The following is a 22,285-nucleotide window of genomic DNA, read 5'->3' as shown; positions in this document are numbered from 1 at the left end:
GGCTGATGCAGCAGATGAGATCAAGGAATTGCAGCGCCAATTCCAGCGCCAGCTGCAGAGCTCCCTCCAAGGCAATTTTGATTAAGGGGCAGAGGAACCTGACACACACAGCCCTGGGCTTGCTCTCCCTGAAGCCTCTGAAACACCAGCATGTTGCAGAGGATGTGTCCCCACATCCTGGCTGAGCTGTCTCTGGCCCTGAGCCACGGCAGAGCTGGGGGAGGCAGTGCTGGGACAGGCACGGGGGGCTCTGGAACCCCCAGATACATCCTTGAGTCACTGTGGGAGGTGGGATGGAGCATGGGGCTCTGCACTCCTGTGGGTACACAGACCCAGCTCAGGGGGCAACCACAGCCCCAGGGTGTGCTGGCCCCATTCTGCACCCAGGGGTGCTGCAATGTGGGCAGCAGGAGCCAGGCAGGGATTTCCTGTGGGATTTCCTGCACCTACCAAGGTCACTCCTGGGAGCGTGGAGAGGCCAGGGCTCAGCACCCACCTGGACACCAGCTCAATTTTGGGGGCTTAATGTTCCCAAACCAGCTGTGAATATCAGCAGAGAGCAGCTCCCTTCTGTGCCCCCATCTGTTCCCAGGCTGTGCCACACAACCCACACGTACAAACCCCAATTCTACACTTTTTCCCCTCTCTTTAAGGCAGCCCCTGCCCCGAAGTGCTGTGCCTGGGGACAGCAGTTCACAGCCTTGAGCTGCACAGCACCTTGTGCAAACACAAACAAGGTTGACCTTCACAGAAGTACAGAACAGTTTGGGCTGGAAGGGACCTTACAGACATCATCTCATTCCAACCCCATGCCAGGGCAGGGACACCTTCCACTAGCCCAGGTTGCTCCAAGCCCTGTCCAACCTGGCCTTGGACACTTCCAAGGATAAGGGAACCTTCCTTCCCATAGGTGCAAGGGTGATGAAACCACCAGTTCCAATTACCCATTTCACCCTGAGGTCCCTCACACAAACACCTCCAGCTCCAGCAGCTGGCTCTGGTGGGTTTTCTCCTAGCACAGAGGGAGATCATCTGCCCCTCACTCTGTAAAATCTGTCCCAAGTTCATCCTCAACCAACTCAGAGGCAAAATTTTTGTCTAAATTGATGCTGTGACTTTACCTTCCCCAGCACCCAGTGAGCACCCCCAGCATGCAGCACTTCCCCAGCCCTGCCTGCTCCCTGGGCATGTGGCATCAGGGCTGTAACCAGGTTTTGTAAATTTCTTTTCCACTCTGGATTTCTCTCTTGTGGACACAACTTCCATTTCTCCCCTCTGAGCCCACCAGCGATGCCACAGCTGCAGCAGAAGCCAAAGCTGCCATGCTGGCCACAAGAAAATCAATCCTTCATTTGTGCTCACAAGGTTGAGGCTTCTCAGGAGATGCCAATGCCTGCTGGGAGCCGGGCTCAGAGCACTCCTTTTCCCACCACACACACCTCAGGTGCCTCCAAGGACTCCACTGTGCCTGGGTCACACTACTGACCCCTCCCCAGGCTTCACCCTGCTCTAGAGATGCCGTGGACTTCCTGGGGATGTGGCCCCGCTCCCCCAGCCTCTGACACCAGCTGCACCCTCATGCTGGCATCCCACACCCGGGGATGCCATCAACGGGATAAACCAAAGCAGCTCCTGCCAAGTCCCTGTTGCCCCCAGCAGCTCCAGGAGGAGCCACTCCTTTGCCCAGAAGCCCCTTTCACATCCAGCATCAACCACCATCAACCAAAACCATTCCTGGGAAAGATTCAGTCCGTCCTTGTTCCCAAGGAATTCTCCTTTGCCTCCAGACTGATTTTACCCTATCCAGGACTGGGTGTCCCTGGCACGTGCCCCATGATGGTGGCAGGGGAGCAGACAGGCACCCATCATGCTGTGTCACCCTATGTCACACTGTGTCACGCTGTGTCACACTGGCATCCTGCTGCCTCTGCCTGGCTAAAGCAGGTCATGGCCTGACCCAGATAGACTCAGCAGCTCCTTTGCAATTAGCTCAAAAAGGAAACAACTTTCTCCTGCAGCCCAGGAACAGCTCTCAGGAACAGGCTGCTGCTCCTCCTCTGGGTAACGTGAGCTCTGGGAACTTGCACCTGATTTAATGTGGGGACTTCCAGCTGCTGGGTGAGGTTTTGGCCCAATCACTCCCCTGGGTACCAGCTTGGGATCACTGGGTCCCGTGGTAGGGGAAAGCAGCAGGCACACACGAGGTGTTTCAGCACAAGGGGATATTCAGGAGCAGCCACAGCAGTGCTGTGGGCAGCACAGCCGTGCCTGGGCATCAGGGCAGAGCCTCCTGGGCAGCCAGAGGTGTTTGTCTCCCAGCCAAGCAGAGGATACTCATTCCAGGTGTCCACAGAGCTCAGGTCTGGAGGTGAACTTCAGTTTTTAACCCCAAGAGGTGAGGTGGGATTTGATCCCTTTGGACAATGACATACACAGAGTTACGAGTGCTCACATTGAAGGAAAGCCTTGGCTGAGCTGTGTCCTTCATCCCAGGAAAGACACAAGCCAGCACACCCCTGAAGGCATCTCCTTCAAAGAGGCATCTGTTGTGCCCGGAGCTTGAACTACTTCCTCAGCCTCGTGTCCAAATCCATCTCACACGTGTGATTTTAGCAGCCAGAAATGAACAGGGACCTGGAGCCTGATCTCCTTTCATGTCCCCATTTCCATGACCTAGAGGGGTCACTGGAGCATTCCCAGCACTGAAGCAGATCTGCTTTGGAGCCATCCATCACCTGAGCCGAGCTGAGAACAGCCTCCAGCCCTGCAGGGGCTATGATGAGTGACTGAACCCCTGGCTCCACCTCTGTGCCTTGGAGGGGTCCAGCCACAGGGGTCCCATGTTTCCAAGAGAACAGTGAATGGCTCTGCAAGCATTTTGCTCTTTATTTTGTAGAATTTTGGGGTGACTTTTATGAGTGAGATAAAATTTGCTTCTCTCCTATCACAGCTTAGATCCCTGTCAGGGATGACATGCTGTCCCATATACCAGGATAAATCTGGCAGGAGTCTGAGCATGGACACTGAGTGACAGAAAATGTGTTCAACTTGCTGCTGTTCTGTGCCTGTTTCCCCACCCTGACACAGCCACTGGAAGGGGTAAGAGAGCTGAAACCAGGCTGGTGAATAGGAAAGAGGGAGGATGGATCCTTCCCTGTGTGTGCTGGGATGCAGAACAGCTCTGTAAATTGGGAATCATCCCTGAGACACCCTTGGGACTGGCAGCACAGAAACACCAGGGGCTGCAGCACTGTGCCAGGTGTCCCCACAAAGATGCTCAGGGGCTTCACAGCATCCTTCCTTTTCATGGGTGAGGGTGGAGGGGACAGCCCAGGGGTGAACACCAGGGTGTGAGAGACAGGAGGAGCTGAGCCCCTGCCAAGGTCAGGCCCTGGTGCTGTGAAACAGCTGCCCCCAAAGGCTGCTGCCTGCACCTTGCAGCCCTGTGCAGCATCCAGCCTCAAGCTGCCATCAGGGATGGCCATGCTCCAGCACAGCCTTCTCCCTGGCACGCTCGGGAAGGGCGACAAAGAAAAGGCTCCTTGTGACACAAGGAACATAAAACTTTCCAAAGAGAAACAGAGGGAGCCGGGGCAGAAAGGGCCCTTCAGAGGAGAACAAGCTGCCGATTCAGACACCAGGCCCAGCCCTCCAGCCCCCGTGCCCCGGGCAGGACCTGGCCTGCCCACCAGCCGGTGTCACTGCCTGGAACACTGCCACCACCCGTGTCACCGGGGCACCAGGCTGGGTCCTTCCCAGGGAGGTGCCACTGTTCTGCCCCTCCGGAGGGCAATGTCGGGCTGGGTGCAGGCAGGTGCTTCTCCTGGGGGCAGGCAGGTAGAACTGGAGGGCAGCCAGAGCCAGCTCTGCCTGTCCTGGATGTCTGTTCCCCCTAGCACGATGCTGGGAGCTCTGGGAGCTGCTGGGAGATGGGGAGGGCAGGCACTGAAGGACAGAAATCAGCTGTTGTCCAAGCAGAGATCAGATAGAAATCACAGAATTGTCAGGTTGGAAAAGCCCTCCAAGATCATCAAGTCCGACTGCTAACCCAGCGCTGCCATACCCATCACTAAACCACGTCCCCAAGTGCCACATCCACACGTTCTTGGAACACTTTCAGAGATGCCCAGCCCGTAGCCACAGCACTAATCCCTGCCCAAGCCCCTCAGCAGCAATCCCATTAGCCACTTAACCCATTTCAATAAAACCGGCTCTGAGCAAAGCTGAGCTCTGGGCTGGACCTGCTGAGGCAGCCGCTGTCACCGAGCCGCGGGTACCCAGGAGAGCGAGCCCTGCTCGGGCTGAGCCGTGCCCGGCACAAATCCTGCATGGATGGGCTGGGGCAGAGCCTGAGGGCTGGGGCTGGGGCAGAGCCTGGGGGCTGTGCGGGGCCTGTGCAGGGGCTGTGGGAGGAGCTGGGACCGGGGGGGACGGTGTGAAAGGCTGGGCAAGGGTCGTCCATGCCCAAGGCTTCTCCCCGGGGCTATCCCGGCCACACCGTGCCCGGTTCGCCTCGGCCCCTGCGTGTTGCCCCAGCCCGTGCCCACCCCGGTCTGTCACAGCCCTGGTCCCTCCCGGGCCGGTGGGTGTGGGCAGTGCCCGGCGGAGGCGGGGACAGCGGGGACATCCCGGGCCCGGCGCTGCGGCCGTTCAGGAGCCGCCGGTGCTGGACAGCTCCACCCGCGGCACCGCCCCCCGGTACCGCCCCCGGGCCGGTGTCACCCCCCCCGCCCCGGCCGGTGTCCCCTCCACCCGCTATCGCACCCCGAGCCGGTGCCACCCTCCCATCCCCTCCGCCGGGTGCCACCCCCTGAGCAGATGTCACCCTTTCCCCCGAACCGGCCTCACTCTCCTCGCTCCGGTACCGCCTCCCCAGCCGGTGCAGCCCCCCGGGACGAGCGTCTCGTCCCCGAGCCCGTGTCCGTCCCCTCCCCAACCCGGTGCCCACCGGGCCGGCAGTGCCCGCACCGCCTGTGGCCGATGGTGCCACACGGGCCACTGTCGGTGGTGTCACTGTCCCCCTCGGGCCACATCACCAGCCGGGGGCCGGCACAGGGAGTCCCCAGGGAGCAGCCCAGCGCCGGAGGCCCCCGGCCCGGCCCCTCGGCTGCCTGTCTGGGACGGAGCCATCTGTCCGGTGCCTGGTGCCATCTGTCCCCAGCAGTGCTGCCTGTTATGTCCCGGTGTCCCCAACACCCACAGGGAAAAGGGTTGGGCTGTCCCTCCATGGGCTGTCTCTCCATGGGCTGTCCCTCCATGGGGTGACACCTCACTGAACCCCCTCCAGATGCCCCTGCAGTGTCGCCTGGGAAGGTCTGGGTTGTGCCCGAGGCTCTCCCACTCTCCTCGGCCCCTGCTCTTCCCGTGCTGTGGGGCAAGCAGAGCCATAAGCCCTCGGTAGCCCTGCAGGTGCCTCTCCAGCACAGGAGCCACTATGGACAGCACAGAGCCTGGGGTCCCTCCAACATCCAGCACTGCAGCCAAAATACAACATCTCCTATTGCACATCCTGAGGGCTTCAAAACCTTCCCAACACCACCCCAAAACCTTCCAGAACCTCAGTGCTGCCATGGGGCCAAGGAGCTCCCAGTGCTGGATCAAGCCCTGGGCCAGGAGCTGTCCCACAGCTCTGGTGACATTCAGCTGAACTTGTCTGGGCCAAAAGCCCACGGAACCAGTTGCATCCTTTATTCAGCCCTGTGTTCCTGCAGCATCCCACACCTGGCCCTTTGCTCCTGAGAATTTTGAGCAAGACCAGATGTCACAGTGTCTGTGTTTGCCATCGCTGTACGGAAACGGCCCCCCCGGAGCTCGACGCATGGAACCTGGAAGGGCCTGATGGATTTTGGCTTGGCTGCTGGGCTGGCGAGGAGAGGCAGCTGCACAGCAGGGCTGCAAAACACATTAGCTCAGCAGATGCTGTCACCTTTGCAGGCATATGCGAGCTCTGGGTGGTCAGGATGGTCGAGCTGGGCTTGTCCCCCCCATCCTGGCACTGGCAATGCATCCCCAGCACCCCCAGTGTCCCTGCTGAGACCCTCAATGCCTGTCTGCTCCTTTCAACACTCGGCTCTCTCAACACACAGCAGGCAGAGCAGAGTCATGGGGGTACCCAAAAAGGCATTTTCCCTCCCCAAAGCAGGTTAAGGATTTTAAAATGTCACTGGGAACATGGGATGGTTATCTCTAGGGACACAGCAACAGGGGTGCCAGCCAAGTGGGAGATTAAGCCCCAAGAACAGAGACACAGAGCTGAGAATGTGCCATCATCACAGCTGAGCTCCACATTGGGGTGGTTTTAGATGCTGAACCTACTTTGGGTGAAGAACTGAGTGAATGAAAGTCAACCCATAGATCTGATTCCAAACTGAACCCCACAATCCCTGCCCCAGTATGAGCTGTTCCCATCACAGACCATTCCTCCCATGAGCTAAACTGCCCTGTCTGGTCTTACCTGGCCAAGTGAGTCAGGTCTCCCTTGATCTGTCCTGTAATAAACGAAGCCACTCTCACAGCCTGGACTCTTCTGTGGGGTTTGCCCCGAGAGCCCCACACAGCCACTGGCACCAAAGGGGGTTTCCCTAGGGATAACCAGGTATTTGCAATGGAAAGCAAAAGCCACAGGGAGCCCTTAATGGGATGAGTGGATTTTCCAGTAAGCTGATAAATCCGCAGTGGCTGCTGGCAAACACCTCCCTGCTGGCTCCGGGGGTGAGTGTCTGTGTGTGTGTGTGTGTTGCAACAGTCACCACTCCAGAGGGATCCACATCCCCAGGGTTTATCACAACAACTCCAAGCTGTTCATGATGCCAACATCCCAAGGGAGTTGAGTACTGTCACTTAACAGATGAGGCTGGAAGAGGTTGGCAGGGGCTGGCAATGCCTGGCCCCAATGTCCCTCACCAGCCCAGCACAGCTCTACTTCTGTGACCCTCTTACACGTAAAATTAAACCTCCTCCCTCCAAAGGATGCAGCCAACAGAGCCAGCATGAGGCCATCACATCTGAAAGTTGCCTGAGTTTCCCAGAGGGGAGCCCAAGCATCCCTCAAGCATCCCTTCAGTGTCCCTCAATGTCCCTTTGGCATCCTGCCTGCCCATGAGAGGATGGCCACACTGCACATCCCCGGTACGGAGGGCCCGGCAGGGAGGGAGGAGGGGCTGCCGAGCCCAGAGGGGCGAGGAGGGAAGGCGGGGGAGCAGGGATGGAGGAGAACCGTGACTGAGAGCCCTGCCCGGCCCAGGGGGAGTTTCCGCTGCCGGAGGCGGCGCCGCCCGGCCGCATCCGCACGGGCCTCGGATGCGGTGTGCGGATGGGAACGGAGAATGAGCACAAACCCAGCTCCCCCAGCTCCCCCAGCTCCCACCTCCGCTCCTCCATGGGAACAGGGGATCCAGGGAACTCAGGCAAACAGTGGCATGCGTTAACTCGACCGCGGCTCCCGCTCCAAACCCGCTCCCAACCCGCAGCACAGCCGAGACCTCCGGAGCCTCATTCTCTCCTCCGGAGCCCCATTCCCCCTCTGGAGCCCCATTCCCCGCTCCGGGGGCGGTAAGAGGATGCCAGGACAGCATCCCACTGCCCCAGCCGGCACGGGGGGCTCGTCCCCGCCTGTTCCCTCCGCATGCTCCGCTTCGCAGTGCCGGCAGGGTGGCAGCAGGGCAGGGGCAGGGTGGCACCGACACCGGCTGCTGGAAGGGAAGGGAACTTGCAGGATGTGATCCCACAGTGAAACTCAGGGCAGCCCGGCACGGAGATGGGGTGACCCAGAGTCCCCCATAAAGGCCCCGAGGACAGCGGTGGTGCCACAGATGATTTTGGGCCGGGATGGGGCCAGACAAGCTCAGAGCAGTGCAGGGGGACCAAGTCCCACAGCCAGACACAGCCTCACCCCAGCTCCCACCCGGCCAGGACCCCGGGGACAGAGCAGAGCTGCAAATCCTCCCTGGGCCGCTTATCCAGGACCTCCTCCCACCCTGGTTAATGGAAATCCTGCTCCCACGAATTATTGTCACTTCCTGTGATGGTGGTCGTGGCTGCCATATGCCAGGGCAACCTCCAGCCCCTCTCCCAACGAGCATCTCCTGATCCAGGCACTCAATCCACAGCAGTGCCCAGTGTCCATAGCACTGCCCAGACCCTGCAGCACAACTCAGCAAAGCTCATTACAGTCACTTGCTAATGAGCAAGACTCAGGCTGTGCCAGCAAATGCACCAGGGAAGCCACCAGAGCCTGCTGGTACAGGTTGGTGGCTGATCTGTCACCTGGAGCATTCGAGGAGTTCCCGAGGTGTTGGCAATGTGCCACCCACCTGCAGCCTATGCCTCAGTTTCCCCATGCACTGCCACCAGCCTCGTCACCACCAGTGCCACTGACTGCCCCAGCAGGTCCTGGCTCTCTGCAGAGCATTCCTGGGACTGGCACTCCTTGGTTAGAAGCTTGGTTAGGGCTTGGGGACCGATCCTGCCCAGACAGGACAGGCCAGTGACATGAGATGAGACATCCTGGGGACACACAGGGCAGAGGCAGTGTGATCCCAGCTGCTCCCTCCCTGTCACTGCTGTTTTTCCCACTGCACAGGGCACAAAGGGCTGTGGGAGGACAGAGGGTGTTGCACCTGCCCTGACTGCCACTAAATGGATGGTGAGGGGACACTGTCACCCATTTGCCAGCAGCAAAGTGAAGGGGGGTCACAGGGTGGTGGGGACAAATGCTGAAGACTTCCATGCAATACTGATGTGCAATCCCATCCTGGTGTCCCCATTCCAGACTGATGCCCCCAGCCCAGGCTGGTGACCAGGAACTTTGTGGTGGAACATTCCAGACCTCCCCAGGGAGCACAGGCAGCTGAGGGGACATGGGCAGTGGGCAGGAGTGGCTCTGCATGGGACATGGGCAAGGACAGACATTCTGCTCTCACAGTGTCCCTTCCAGCTGCACACGGATCCTGCTCCAGCCAGAAAGGAGGAACATGTCCCCAGGGTTCTCACCTGGTGGCTGCCCCAGTTGGTAGCACTGGAGACAGGACAGGGTGCCCAGCCTGGTGGTACCACATCCTATCCCCACAGCGGTGCCAGCCTGCACTGAGCTCCTGCCACCAGCCCGGCCAGGGCCCAGGGGCTGCAGTGGCCCCACTGAGGTCAGGGGTCCCACCGGCCATGGGATCAGTGGCTGCACCCCAAAATCCAGCCCGAGGGGGTGCCCTGATCCCCCTGTCCGTGTCCCAGGCCCCACACCCCGCTGCAGGGCTGGCCCCGCTCCCATCCGCAGCCGGAAACACCTTTTTCCTGTCCGTGGGGCTGCATGGGGGGGCAGCAGGAAAAAACCTCGTGTCCTGGCAGGTTATTTACATCCTGCTGCCAGTAGGGCCAGCCTGATTCCCTCCACGTCCCCACATGCACCCCAAGCTCTGCTCCAGCCCTGTCAGCCTCATCCCTGTCCCCATCCTATTCTTGTCCTCACTCCCATCTCATCCCATACTGTCCCTATCCCCACCCCATCCCTATCCTTATCCCACCCCCAACAGAGCTCATCTCATATCTCATCTCATCCCCACCCCTTCCCTATCCCCATCCCTGTCCCCATTCTAATCTTATTTCCCATCCCAGTTCTCATCCCCATCCTTTCTTCACCCCCATTCCTCCCCTCAATGCCACCCTCCTCCCAACACACCCAGACTGGAGACTCCCTTTACTGGAAGGAGGAACCCAGATCCTGCTTTGGGGATACCATTCTCCTCCCAGTGAGCATCAGACCAGTTCCAGAGTCCCCATCCCAACCTGTCTCCCCTCTCCCGTGCTGGGATGTGTGATATGTCCACGTCCCAGGAGCCTTCTGTCTCATCCAGTCCTAGGAAAATGTCGGGGGGAAACTGAGGCACGGGGCAGGCGGGGCTGGCAGTGCCCGGGGCCAGGGGGGCACTGCGGGGCATGTGAGGGATGGCAGCCCCTCATCCATCCCCCGGGCACGGAGCCCCTGCTCCCCCATGCCCCGGGCACGGAGCCCCTGCCCCCTCATCCATCCCCCGGGCACGGAGCCCCGCAGCCCCGGCACGGGCACTTAGCGCGCCAAATGACTCAGCCGGGATCCGGCCGGGCCAGCCGGGATTTCCTGACTCAGCTCCCCCGGCTGTGAAACTGGGGGGGTCCAGCCCCTCCTTCCAACAGCACCGACACCAACACACGCTGCTGCGGGGAGCAGGGAGCTCCTCGTCCCTGTAACCCCTTGGGAGCACACGGACCCTCTCTGACACTGGGGGATGGCACGGCAGCCGTGGCAAAGCCTCGGGGAGCACAGGCAGCGCCCCAAAACCCCACGGGCCAGCCCTGCCCGCACGGGGTCTCGCCCGCTCCGGGCAGTGGCGGCTGTGCAGCAGCGGGCCTGGCATCCCGGCACACCCAGATCCCTGGCTCCCCTCCCAGTTGTTTTTTTCCTAGGTGAAATCCGGGAAAAGAGTTCTCCCGGCACTCGCTGGGGCTTCACCGCTTCCCTCCACAGGGTGACGGCACCTCCGTGCCTCAAGGGGCACGGCCAGGGATGAAGTCATCCCAAAGTTTTCCCTCTGTCCTGTGCCATCCCGGTTTGGCTGAACACTCCCGGCTCCCAGGAGTGTGGGGATGGCTGCTTCGCCCCAGTGCTGGAGGATCCCCACGGGAAGCACCCATGGATGCCTACAGCCCAGAAACACCTTTCCATGCCAAAAATGAGGGCAGACACCATGACCTGCCAGCACCGACCAGCTCTGCCCGTGGGGAGGAGATGTGGGGCAGCAGGACACACATTTTGGACAGTCCCCGTGCTTCAGTTTCCCCCGTCACCCTTTGCTGGCCATTTTGTGCTCCCCAGGACTGAACTGGGGAGGCAGCACAGCGTCCTCCTGCAGTCCCCCTCTGCCGGGGACAGGAACTGGGGATGTCCAGGGGACACCGAAGGCACCGGGACACGGGGATTTGCCAGCCCGCTCACGCTGCAGCTCCCACTGCTGAAACAGGGTCTCTATGGAGAGGTGGGGACATCGTGGGACACAGGAGAGGGGACGGGGGGCTGCCCCGAGTGTCAGGCTGTGCCCGTGCTCCCCGGTCCCTGCCAGCATCCCTCGTGTCACCGCTGCTCCCCGCAGCACGACCCCATCACGTCAGCAGGGTGTTCCCCATCATCTGCAGCCCTCACGGTGGCCAGCCAGTCCCCGATGGGGTGTCCCCATCACCCCCGCTGTCCCCTCTGGGTGACCCAGCAGCTGTGTCCCCGACCGTCACCGCCAGTCCCGTAGGGGTGTTCCGCACCAGAGCCGGTCTCCCCCGGGCTGTCCCTGCCTTCCGGGGCCGCGCAGGGTGTCCCCACCTCCCGCTCCCACCAGGGTGTCCCGAGTGTCCCCGCTGCCCCGGGAAGTGCCCCAGTCCCGGCCCGTGCCCCGCTCACCGCTCGCTGCCCCGGCCCGCAGCGCCCGCAGCCGCCGGTGGCGGAGTGACAGCGGCCGGGGACCCGCGCGGGCCGGGCCGGCGGCCGGGGGAGGAGTCGCGCAGGCCCGGGCCCGGCCCCGCCGCTCCGGCCCCGCCGCTCCGGCCGCGCCGCTCCGGCCCCGCCGCTCCGGCCCCGCCGCTCCGGCCCCGCCGCTCCGGCCGCCCGCCGTGCCCGCCCGGTGCCTGTCCCCGACCCCCGGCCCGCAGAGGCCGGTGCGGGACCTCCCGTGCCCCGCTCGCTCCCTGGGGACGGTCCCGCCCGGTCCCCGCTGCCCCCGGTGCCGCTCCGCTGCCGAGACGCGGCGCCTGGAACCGGGAACAGAGCCTGAGCCGGGGAAACCCCATGGATCCCCCGGTCCCCCCCGGGACATCCCCTCCTCGGATTTCTCATGGATCCCACGTGGCTGCCCTGACCCCATGGATCCCCCACGGACCCCTCTCGACTCTCCCCGGACGTCCCCACGAGCCCCCCTGGTGGGTCATCCCTCCATCCCTTCCCCACGGATCCTGACACTGTCCCCCCCAGGCACCCTCCGGATCCCGCATGGACCCCCCCAGCGAATTTCTTATGGATCCCAGCCCCATCCACCCCCACTCCCTCTTCCCCGGATTCCCCGCTGTGGATTTTCCCTCTGTCCCTCCCTGATTCCCTTGCTGGATCTCGCCCCACCTGATCCCCAGCTCTGGATCTCCTCCCCATGGATCCTGACCCCCTCTGGGTCCCCCTATATTATGGATTCCTATATGGATCCCTATATGGATCTCCCACCCCAGGACACACCTGCCTGCACTCGCTCTTCCCCCGGATCTGTGTCTATATCTCTATCCTTCCTCGAGGTCCCCCTGGATCTTCTCACGGATCCCTCTGCTTGGTCCCCCCTTCCCATCCTCTCTCTATGGAGCCTGACCCGAACCCTGTAAAGGATCCCATTTTGTATCCTATAGACCCCCCTGTCCAGGGGTGCCCTGCCATGAATTCCCTTGATCCATGGATTCCCAACCTCTGAATTTTGCTGCCCCTACCCACAGATCCTCCTAGATTTCTTGCCCCAACGAATTCCTCCAATCCCAATTTCCCCCAGACATCGCTCGATTCTGCCCAACCCATAGATTCCCCCCATCTCCTGAATTCTCTCTGGAACACCCATAGGTCCCTCACAGATCCCCCTACATCCCTGTAGCATGGATCTCACCCCATGTCCCCTCCATCCCCCCTCATGGATTCACCCTATAGATGTCCCTCCATCCACGGATCCCACCCATAGATTTCTCTCCATCTCCCACCCGTGGAACTCTGAGGGATCTCCCCATGAGTCCCGTCCAGTTCCCACCCATTGATGGGTGCCCTCCATCCCCCACCCACAGATGAATCCCCTCCATCCTCCACCCATGGATCCCACCATGGGTCTCCTCCATCCCCACCCATGGATCCCTGATGGATCCCACCCATAGATTTCTCTCCATTCACCACCCATGGAACCCCGAGGGAATCTCCTCATGAGTCTCCTCCAATTCCCCACCCTTGGATCCCCGATGTATCCCACCCGTAGATTTCTCTCCATCCCCCACTCGTGGAACCCCGAGGGGATCTCCCCATGGGTCCCCTCCATCCCCCACCCATGAATGGGTCTCCTCCATCTCCCCTCCATGGATCCTCCCTGGCTCCCCTCCATCCCCGCTCCACGGATTCCCCCTGGGTCCCCCCCGGGTCCCCTCCGTCCGCCTCCATGGATTCCCCGCCCCTCCATTCCCCGCTCCCGCCCCCGGCCCCGCCCCACTCCCGCCTCCGCTCCCGCCCCGGCCCCGCCCCCGCGCCCCTCAGGCGGCCCCGCCCCGGCGCGGTCGCGGTCCCGGCGCGGCGATGGCGGCCCCGGTTCCGGACGTGGTCGCGGTGCGGGCCCGGGCCCCGGTTCGGGACGCGGCCTCCGCCAGCAGCGCGGGCCCGTGGTCGCTGCGGCACCTGCACCTGGACCTGCGCGTGTCCTTCGCGGCCGCGGGCGCGGGGCGGCTGCAGGGCCGAGCGCGGCTGGAGCTGCGCTGCGAGCAGGACGGCGCGGGCGGCGCGGAGCTGCGGCTGGACGCGCACCCCGCTCTGGCCGTGAGCCGCGCCGCGCTCCTGCCGCCGCCGGGCGGGCCCGGGGACGCGGCCGGGCAGGCGCTGCCCGTGGAGAGCCGGCCCTTCACCAGCTATGGCAGCGCCCTGCACATCACCCTGCCCCAGGCCCCCCGCGCCGGGCAGCTGCTCACCCTCGTCATCGACTACGAGGCGGGCGAGGGGCCCGGGGTGAGCGCGGGGACACCGGGAGGGGCGGGAGGACATCGGGGATACCGCGCCTGGGATGAGCAGGGGGACACTGGGGAGCACCGGGCCCAGAGAGAGCAGGGGGACACCGGGGAACACCGGGCCCGGGATGAGCAGGGGACACCGGGGAACACCGAGCCCGGCGTCGGGAGGGGAACACTGGGGAACACTGGGCCCGGGATGAGCAGGGTGGGGTGAGGAAATACCGAGCCCAACAGGTGATGTGTTGGATGGAAGGGACGCTGAACCCCGTGGGACACCCAGGCCCACAGGGACCGGGAGGACACTGGGTGTGGGCTGGGGTCTGCCAGACCTGAGGGGACCTGGGGGCTGGTCCAGGGGACACCAGGCCTGGGGTGGGCAGAGCACCTCTGGGTGAGGAGCCCCTTCGCAGCTCCCTCCACAGGGAGCAGCCGTGGTCGAGCCGCCCCTCACTGGGCTCTTGTTCCCCCCCAGGTGTGCTGGCTGTCCCCTGAGCAGACGGCAGGGAAGCAGAAGCCCTACATGTACACCCAGGGCCAGGCTGTGCTCAACAGGTCCTTCTTCCCCTGCTTCGACACCCCCTCAGTCAAGTTCACCTACTCAGCCACCGTGAAGGTAAGTGGAGCCCCAGGAGCTGCCCCGGCCCTTCCCTGACACCCAGCAGCAGCAAAACCCTCCATGAGTGCAAAGTTTGCTGGGGAAGAAAGTCCAAAGGAGGCCATGGAGATGATCCAAGGGCTGGAACACGTCTGCTGTGGAGCCAGGCTGGGAGAGCTGAGATTTCAGCCTCCTGCCAGCCAGGCTGTTCACTGCAGAAGAGAAGGCTCTGAGGAGACCCAAGAGCCCCTTCCAGGGCCTAAAGGGGCTCCAGGAGAGCTGGAGAGGGACTTGGGACAAGGATCTAAGTTCCAGGACAAGGGGGAATGGCTCCCACTGCCAGAGGGCAGGGTTAGATGGGATATTGGGACGGAATTCTTGGCTCTGAGGGTGGTGAGGCCCTGGCACAGGGTGCCCAGAGCAGCTGTGGCTGCCTCTGGATCCCTGGAAGTGTCCAAGGCCAGGTTGGATGGGGCTTGGGGCAGCCTTGGATAGTGAAGGTGTCCCTGCCCATGGCAGGGGTGAGACAAGGTGATCTTTAATGTCCCTTCCAGCTTAAACTGCTCTGAGCTGTGGGGTCCCTTGCAGGGAATGTGCCAAAGCCCTGGGGCATCACAGCAGGGACACTGCTTCAAACCCTCCTCCTCAGCCCCAGCTGAGAAATCACTCACCTGTACTTGGGCTGTTTTTCTCTTAGATGCCCTTTTGGATGGAGACAAGCAGCCCCAGGGCGCTGCTGCCTCTCCCCAGGTGCAGTGCTGGTGCCCAGGAGTGGGTGCCATGTGCTGGCCTGGCTGTGCTGCCCAGAGCTCCTGGCATCTGTAGCAGGAGGGGCTGAGTTTGGGGAAGCAGCTGGAGGAGGGTGGTGCTGCTGGGCCATGCTGGCTCCTGGTGGCAATTCTGGGGCTGCCAGACTTCCAGGAGGGAGCAGCTGCTGTTCCCCAAAGATGGCACTAAATCCAGATTCCCCCCTTGTCTGTGTGGGCATGTGGTGACACTGGCACTGGGCTGCCATGCATGCCATCCTGCTGTGGGCAAGGGGAATGCCTCATGGTGTGATACCATCCATGCCAATTGTGTGTGGTGGCATCAGCTGGTGATGCCAGGATTGGTTTATTTTGCTCTCCCAGGGCAGAGCCCCTCTGGTGCCACAGGGTGAGCGTGGGGCTGTTGCTGAGCTCTGGTGTGAGCTCTGTGTTCCCTGTGCACCACGGACTCACCCCCTGCTTGGGCTGGGGCACACTGCATCAGTGTCCCTGGGCTCAGCCCAGGCTGGTGGATTTGCCACGGGTTCTGCACTGGCTTGGGAGCAGGAAAAATGAGTTGTTGTGCAAGGACTGGGAGGGGAGTCAGCAGCTGAGGGATCTGCATCCTCTGCCCTTTCACACCTGCAGCTCCAGCATTTCCTTATCTCCTGCTAGCTCCAGGGGCACCTGGGGCAGCTCCAGCTACTCCAGCATGGCAGGGATGCAGCTGAGTGGCAGCTTGGGGTGTTCCTGCTCTGCTCCCCAAAGCCTGCAGTGCCCCTGGCACCTTCAGGCTGGGACACATTTGCCATCAGACACTGTGGTGTCCCAGCTGGCTGAGCTGGCCTGCCACTGTGTGTGCTGTGAATCTCATGGGTGGCTCTGTCCCCGTGGTCAGGTCCCCGAGGGCTTCACGGCTGTGATGAGTGCCACGAGCTGGGAGAAGCAGAAGGACAACACCTTTGTGTTCAAGATGTCCCAGCCAATCCCCTCCTACCTGATCGCTCTGGTTGTTGGGGACATCGTGTCTGCTGATGTTGGCCCAAGGTAAGGGGCTCAGGAGGCCTCCAGAGCTGTGGCAGCTGCACAGTGAAGCTCCTGTGGCAGCCACTTTCTGCTTCTCCCTGCTCCACGGGGCTCTGGAGAGCAGAGACTGGCATGAGCATGGCACAGTCAGTCCCTGTCTGTGTCACCAGGTGGGATGAGGGTCCTTCTCAAACTGGAGCGTGAAAAGGAGCATTGATGCTGTGTCCCCTCACCTTCAGGGGGGTCCCTGGCTCTGCTCATGTCACCCTGCACATGAATGAGGGCAGTGGGTCCCATGCATGGAGGATCCCACGTTTCCTCACAGGCTGGTGCTTTCTTGAGTTCTTGGCTGCCACTGCAGCCATATAAAAGCCCTTTGACATTCAGACAAGGAAAGAAATCACAGCAATTTGCACTATTGGTCTCTTTAGATGTCTTTATCAGCAGAGTTTTGTTTTTCTTTGGAATAAATGCGTGCAACTTCTGTCTGATGAAGCAACAAGGTGAAAGTCCCCTAATGGTTAAACTTCCTCTTCTCTGCACTTGGCAGGAGCCGCGTCTGGGCCGAGCCCTGCCTGATCGAGGCTGCCAAGAAGGAATATGATGGGGTGATTGAGGAGTTCCTGGTGGTTGGAGAGAAACTCTTTGGACCTTATGTTTGGGGCAGGTATGGCTGGAAGGTTCCTGAAGCACCTGGTTCCTCAGGGACAGGGAGAGTTTCCTTCTGTCCCCAGCCCTGTTTTCAAGAGGAGCAGGGTCTGAGCCCGGCCTTCCCTTCCCTGGCAGGTATGACATCCTGTTCATGCCGCCCTCCTTCCCCTTTGGTGGCATGGAGAACCCCTGCCTGACCTTCGTCACGCCGTGCCTGCTGGCCGGGGACCGCTCCCTGGCGGACGTCATCATCCACGAGATCTCCCACAGCTGGTTTGGCAACCTGGTCACCAACGCCTCGTGGGGAGAGTTCTGGCTCAACGAGGGCTTCACCATGTACGCCCAGAGGCGCATCTCCACCGAGGTCTACGGTGCGTGGCCCTGCCTGCTGGGGGTGCTGAGCCCTGCGGGTCTGGGGCTCTGCCCCACAGCTCAGGGCATCCCTCCGAGTGCCCCTGGGGATGGAGCCCACACAGCATCTCAGAACAGGTGAAGGGCAGCAGCTGCGAGGCCCTGTGGGGTTTGTAAACTGAAAAGGAGTAGGTTTAGATTAGATCTTAGGAGTTTGGGGAGGCACTGGCACAGGTGGCCCAGAGAAGCTTTGGCTGGGGGCACTGGCATTGTGCCAGTGTCAAACCATGACACTGCTTCATCCTTGGAAGTGTCCAAGGCCAGGTTGGAAGGGGCTTGGAGCCACCTGGTCTAGTGGAAGGTGTCCCTGCCCATGGCAGAGGGTGGAACAAGATGATCTTTAATGTCTGTGATTTCTGGTAGCCTTTGCTCTGAGATGGACAGTTCCCTGCCACCCCTGCCAGGAATGTGGGCACTGTGTCCTTGCCTCACCTTCCTCATCCTCCTGCAGCTCCCATGTGGAGCTGACCCCAGCTGTCCTGAGCTCCCCTCTGGACTCACAGTCCTGTCCAGAACCTTGTGCTCTCCCAGCACAATTTGCTGTGTCCACATGAATTTAAGTGGCTCAAAAAATCTCTCACTGCCTGGGGCTGGGTTGCCCCATGTGCCCCCCTGAGCTCTGCCATCCCAGCTCCTCATGTGTGGGTTCCTGCTGTCCCAGCTCGTGCACTGATGCCGTTCCTGTCCCGCCGCAGCGCCCGCTGTGCCCGCAGTGCGCAGGGGTCTGCCCGGGCTGCCCGAATGCCTCCGCTTGTCTCTGCCCAGGTCTGCCCTACACCTGCCTGGAGGCTGCCACGGGAAGGGCCCTCCTGCGCCAGCACATGGACGCCACGGGGGAGGACCATCCCCTCAACAAGCTGCGGGTGGTGATCGAGCCAGGTCGGTGCCCCTGAGTGCCCCTGAGTGTCCCTGGGTGTCCCTGAGTGTCCCTGAGTGTCCCTGGGTGCCCCTGAGTGCCCCTGAGTGTCCCTGAGTGTCCCTGAGTGTCCCTGGGTGCCCCTGAGTGTCCCTGGGTGTCCCTGGGTGCCCCTGGGTGCCCCTGGGTGTCCCTGGGCTCTGAGGGAGTGAGACAAGGACAGGTGGGCTGGGGGCCAGGCTGTTCCATGGCTGGCAATAACACCAGCACGGGTGATGGGACCTGGTGGCTGCAGGAGGGATGGGATAGGCTGCACCCAGCACTGATGGGGGAATCTTGGTGCCTGTGAGGGCTGTGTTGTTTTGTAGCTGGACAGAGGATTTCTGACGGTTTTGCCTTTTTCTAGGTATCAATCCAGATGACACATACAATGAAACACCCTATGAGAAGGGGTACTGCTTCGTTAGCTACTTGGCCCATCTTGTGGGCAACCAGAGCAAGTTTGATGCCTTCCTCCAGGTGAGTGTGAGCTGCAAAGTCAAAATGCCACGGCAGGAGGCCAAAGCACAGCAGGAGCCTGGGAAGGATGGGCTGAGAGGGTGGCTGGGGAGAGGAAGAAGAGGTGGGAAATGGGAATGTGAATAGGGGAATAAGATGAAGGCAGAGCCTCGCCTTGTGCTTGCAGCAGGTGCTGGGAATGTTGAGGGGTATCCCTGGGGATGCAGGGGCTGGGAGCCCCTGGAGGGAACAGGGGCTGGAAGGGGTTCCCCCATGAGATGGAGCACACAGAGGCCTGGGCAGCACTGCTGGGTGACAGAGTCTGGCATCAGCCCCATCTGTCCCCACAGGCCTACGTGAACCGGTTCAAGTTCCAGAGCATCACTGCAGACGACACCCTCGGGTTCTTCCTGGAGTACTTCCCAGAGCTGAAGGAGAAAGGCGTGGACTCCATCCCAGGTCAGCACAGCACCATCCTGCCAGGGAACAGGGGCTGCCACTTCTTAGCCCCACTCCCGTGGGTGTCAGAGCAGCCCATGTCCCCCAGAGCCTTTGCACATTGCTTTGTGTGTTTTACTGGAGGTGCTGCTGCTGCCAGCCTGGCTCTGTCAGAGCAGGCATGGGTGGCACTGGCCAGCTGGGATCAGGCCCAGGCTTGGCCATGTGCCAGCTCAGCCTGATTTTTTTCCATTCAAACCCAGTCCCTGCTCTGCACTTGGGTGCTGTTTCATGGGGTGTCTGTGACTCAGCCTGGTGAGTCGGGTGAGCACTGGGATCAGGCCCAGCCAGCACTCTGGATTTGGCCCAGCCTTGCTGGAGATCCAGGCTTGGCAGGAGCTGGAGCTGATGGTGCTGGGGCTGATACCCACAAGCACACCCTGAGCCCACGTGTCTGATGGCCTCACCCCGTTAGTTTGTGGTTGTCACCATCCTTGGGCAGGTTTGGTGGCACTGGGGAAGGTGGGGGGCTCTGGGCAGCAGCAGCTGGTGTGGGCTCAGGGCTCTGTTCCCAGCTCTCCCTCCTGCCCTGCTGCAGGGTTTGAGTTTGACCGCTGGCTGAACACGCCGGGCTGGCCGCCCTACCTGCCTGACCTGTCCCCGGGGCAGCAGCTGATGAGGCCGGCGGAGGAGCTGGCAGAGCTCTGGGCAGCCGACAGCTTGAACATGGAGGCCATTGAAGCCGTGGACATCATGGGCTGGAGGACATACCAGCTGGTCTATTTCCTGGATCAGATCCTGCAGAAGTCCCCCCTGCCTGAAGGTGAGTGCCAGGGCACTGCCAGGGCTCTGGTGCCCAGAGGAGACACAGGGTGATGTGCCCAAGTCCACCCAGAGGGCACACTGTGGGGACACTCTGGTGTGTGGCCATCAGCCCCTCTCCAACTGCTCTGAGTCCTGGTTCCAGGGAAGCCTCGGTTGGTTGTGGTGGAGGATGGAGAGCCAGGGGAAGCCTGTCCCTGGATTTATGGGGACATGTGCAGTCCTGCTGTCCCCATGCTGGCTCTGCTGGGCTGTGTCCCCATGTCACTGCAACTCTCCTTGCCCTCTTTGCTGAGGAATCTCCCCCCACTATGTGCTGGCACCCCAAGGCACCAGCACATGGCCCTGCCCAGCCTGGGAGCCCAGCAAGGGCACCGTCCTGCCCAGGGCCAGCAAGAGCCCGGGGAGCTCCAGAGCTGGGGGTGCTTGGGCAGGGGCCAGGGCTGGGAGGATCCCAGAGAATTTGCAGCACAGCTGGGATGCACTGACAGGGTTCCCTGGGAGCAGGGGCTGGGAGCTGGGTCAGAGCCCCCAGGGGATGGTGACTGCTCCCCTCTCACAGGAAACGTGAAAAGGCTGAGCAAGATGTACCCCAAGATCTCCAAGGCCCAGAACGCTGAGCTGCGGCTGCGCTGGTGCCAGATTGTCCTCAAGAACAACCTGGAGGCTGAGTACAGCAAAGTCAAGGACTTCCTGCACAGCCAGGTTTGTCCCTGGGCACTGGTGGCAGTGCCCAGCAGCATGCCAGTGGGAGAGATGGGCACGGGGTACAAAGCCTTCAGTGCCAGAGAGACAGGGGTTGGCTCTCACTTTTGATAGTCCCACCAGATGGTTTGGGTTGGAAGGGACCTTGAAGTTCATCTTATTCCACCCCACTCCATGGGCAGAGACACCTCCCACTAGACCAGATTGCTCCAAGCCCCATCCAACCTGGCCTTGGACACTTCCAGAGCTGTGCCAGGGCCCCACCACCCTCACAGGGAACAATTCCTTCCCAATATCCCATCTAACCCTGCCCTCTGTCAGTGGGAAGCCATTCCCCCTTGTCCTTTCTCTCCAAAGTCCCTTTCCAGCTCTCTTGGCACTGGAAGGGGCTCTAAGGTTTCCCTGGAGCCTTCTCCAGGTGAACACCCCCAGCTCTCCCAGCCTGGCCCCAGAGCAGAGGGGCTTCAGCCCTGGAGCAGCTCCATGGACTCCTCTGGACCTGCTCTGTCCCTGTGTGCCTTGTGCTGGAGACACCAGAGCTGGATGCAGTGCTCCAGTGTGGGGGTCTTATTATGAGAGGGCAGAATTTCCCCCTCACCTGCTGCTGGGGATGGGCCCAGGACACAGCTGGCTTTCCAGGCTGGGAGAGCACCTGGCCAGGTCACACCCAATTTGTCACCCAAGTCCTTCTCTGAAGGGCTGCTCTCCATCCCTCCATGCATCCTGTCCTGACCCAGTGCAGGACCCTGCACTCGGCCTTGTTGAGCTTCTCAGGGTCTGCTCCTTCTCCAAGGTTCAGGTGCCCTCCCCTCTCCAGGTGCTGCGGTGCCAAGGGCTGCCCACGGCAGCATTCCCCACGCTGTGCCTTTGCCGTGAGCTCAGTGCCTCGCCAAGAGCAGGGACAGGGACCGGGGGTGTCCCCGCCGTGCCGGGCGGGGCCGGGCCGGGGCTGTCACTGCGCTGTCCCCGCAGGGCAAGCAGAAGTACACGCTGCCGCTCTACCGCGCCATGTGGGGCGGCTCCGAGGCCGCGCGGGCCCTGGCCATGGAGACCTTCTCTGCCACGGCCCCGCAGCTCCACGTCAACGTGCAGAACTACGTCAAGAAGATCCTGGGCCTGGCCGAGGCCTGAGGCAGCCCGGGCTCTGCCCCTCCGCCGGTGCTCCTGCTGGCAGGACCTCAGTGCCTCCCTCTCACGTTTCCTTATTAAAATGTGGGATTTTTTCTCAGTGTTCTTCCTGTTCCCAGTGAGCCACCTCAGAGTGACTCCCTGCCCCATTGCCAGCCCTGCTCTGGGTGCTGCTGGCATCTCCTGCTGCTGGCACGGGAGGGACGGGCTTGGCCTCAGTGCCTGCAGCAGCTCCTGGCCCTGACCCACACTGCTCCTTGCTGGGCTCCTGCCCAGCTGCCACAGGTGTGACAATGGGGACATGGGGAGCTGGTGCAGTGTGGCAGAGCTGGGAGCTCCTGGCTCCAGTGCTGCTCCAGAGGAGCTGGGAGCTTCTCTGCCTTGCTTTTTGCCACCACACTGGGGCTCACACTGAGTTGGAGGAAAGGGTGCTCCTGCGCTTCCAAGGACTTTAAAGAGCCAGTGGGGCCTGCATGTGGCAGAGACTGTAGGAATAACACAAAGCTGGACAGCCACAATGTTCTTTATTCCTTATCAAATTCAGAGATATGACTGCACAAATTCCAGTACAGAACTTGCCAAGGCTGCAGAAGCATCAGTAACCTGAGAGCCTGCTGGCCATAGTGATAACAAGGTGATGATAACAAGAGCACCTAACTGCCC

General features: G+C 61.5%; 2 protein-coding genes across 2 annotated transcripts in view; one reads left to right on the top strand and one right to left on the bottom strand.

Annotated features, from left to right (window-relative positions):
* NAV1 (neuron navigator 1) overlaps positions 1-11,481 on the bottom strand; it is a 74,054-nt gene extending 62,573 nt beyond the window's left edge. The window contains exon 1 of the mRNA XM_064732853.1: positions 11,420-11,481. The gene's annotated coding sequence lies outside the window, so the exon portion shown is untranslated. The remainder of the gene's footprint in view (positions 1-11,419) is intronic.
* A 1,819-nt stretch (positions 11,482-13,300) lies between these two features.
* RNPEP (arginyl aminopeptidase) lies at positions 13,301-21,718 on the top strand. Its single transcript, XM_064733307.1, has 11 exons — positions 13,301-13,744; positions 14,219-14,359; positions 15,986-16,134; positions 16,664-16,780; positions 16,900-17,135; positions 17,941-18,054; positions 18,438-18,550; positions 18,880-18,988; positions 19,566-19,790; positions 20,352-20,494; positions 21,467-21,718. The coding sequence occupies exons 1-11, from the start codon at positions 13,322-13,324 to the stop codon at positions 21,623-21,625; spliced, it is 1,929 nt and encodes a 642-aa protein (XP_064589377.1). The 5' UTR covers positions 13,301-13,321; the 3' UTR covers positions 21,626-21,718.
* Positions 21,719-22,285: the final 567 nt, after the last annotated feature.

The sequence above is a fragment of the Zonotrichia leucophrys genome, chromosome 26 (assembly GCF_028769735.1).
Source record: "Zonotrichia leucophrys gambelii isolate GWCS_2022_RI chromosome 26, RI_Zleu_2.0, whole genome shotgun sequence".
NCBI classification, from domain to species: Eukaryota; Metazoa; Chordata; class Aves; order Passeriformes; family Passerellidae; genus Zonotrichia; species Zonotrichia leucophrys.
The sequence above is the reverse complement of the archived record's forward strand: the minus strand, read 5'-3'. Positions and strand labels throughout refer to the sequence as shown.

What these genes read in the sequence shown, in the direction of transcription:
- RNPEP (XM_064733307.1), top strand. Translation starts at nt 13,322, where the DNA reads ATGGCGGCCCCGGTTCCGGACGTGGTCGCGGTGCGGGCCCGGGCCCCG. An exon ending in CCTACTCAGCCACCGTGAAG is followed by an intron (nt 14,360 to 15,985) that starts GTAAGTGGAGCC and finishes CCCCGTGGTCAG; the next exon opens with GTCCCCGAGGGCTTCACGGC. An exon ending in AGGCGTGGACTCCATCCCAG is followed by an intron (nt 18,989 to 19,565) that starts GTCAGCACAGCA and finishes GCCCTGCTGCAG; the next exon opens with GGTTTGAGTTTGACCGCTGG.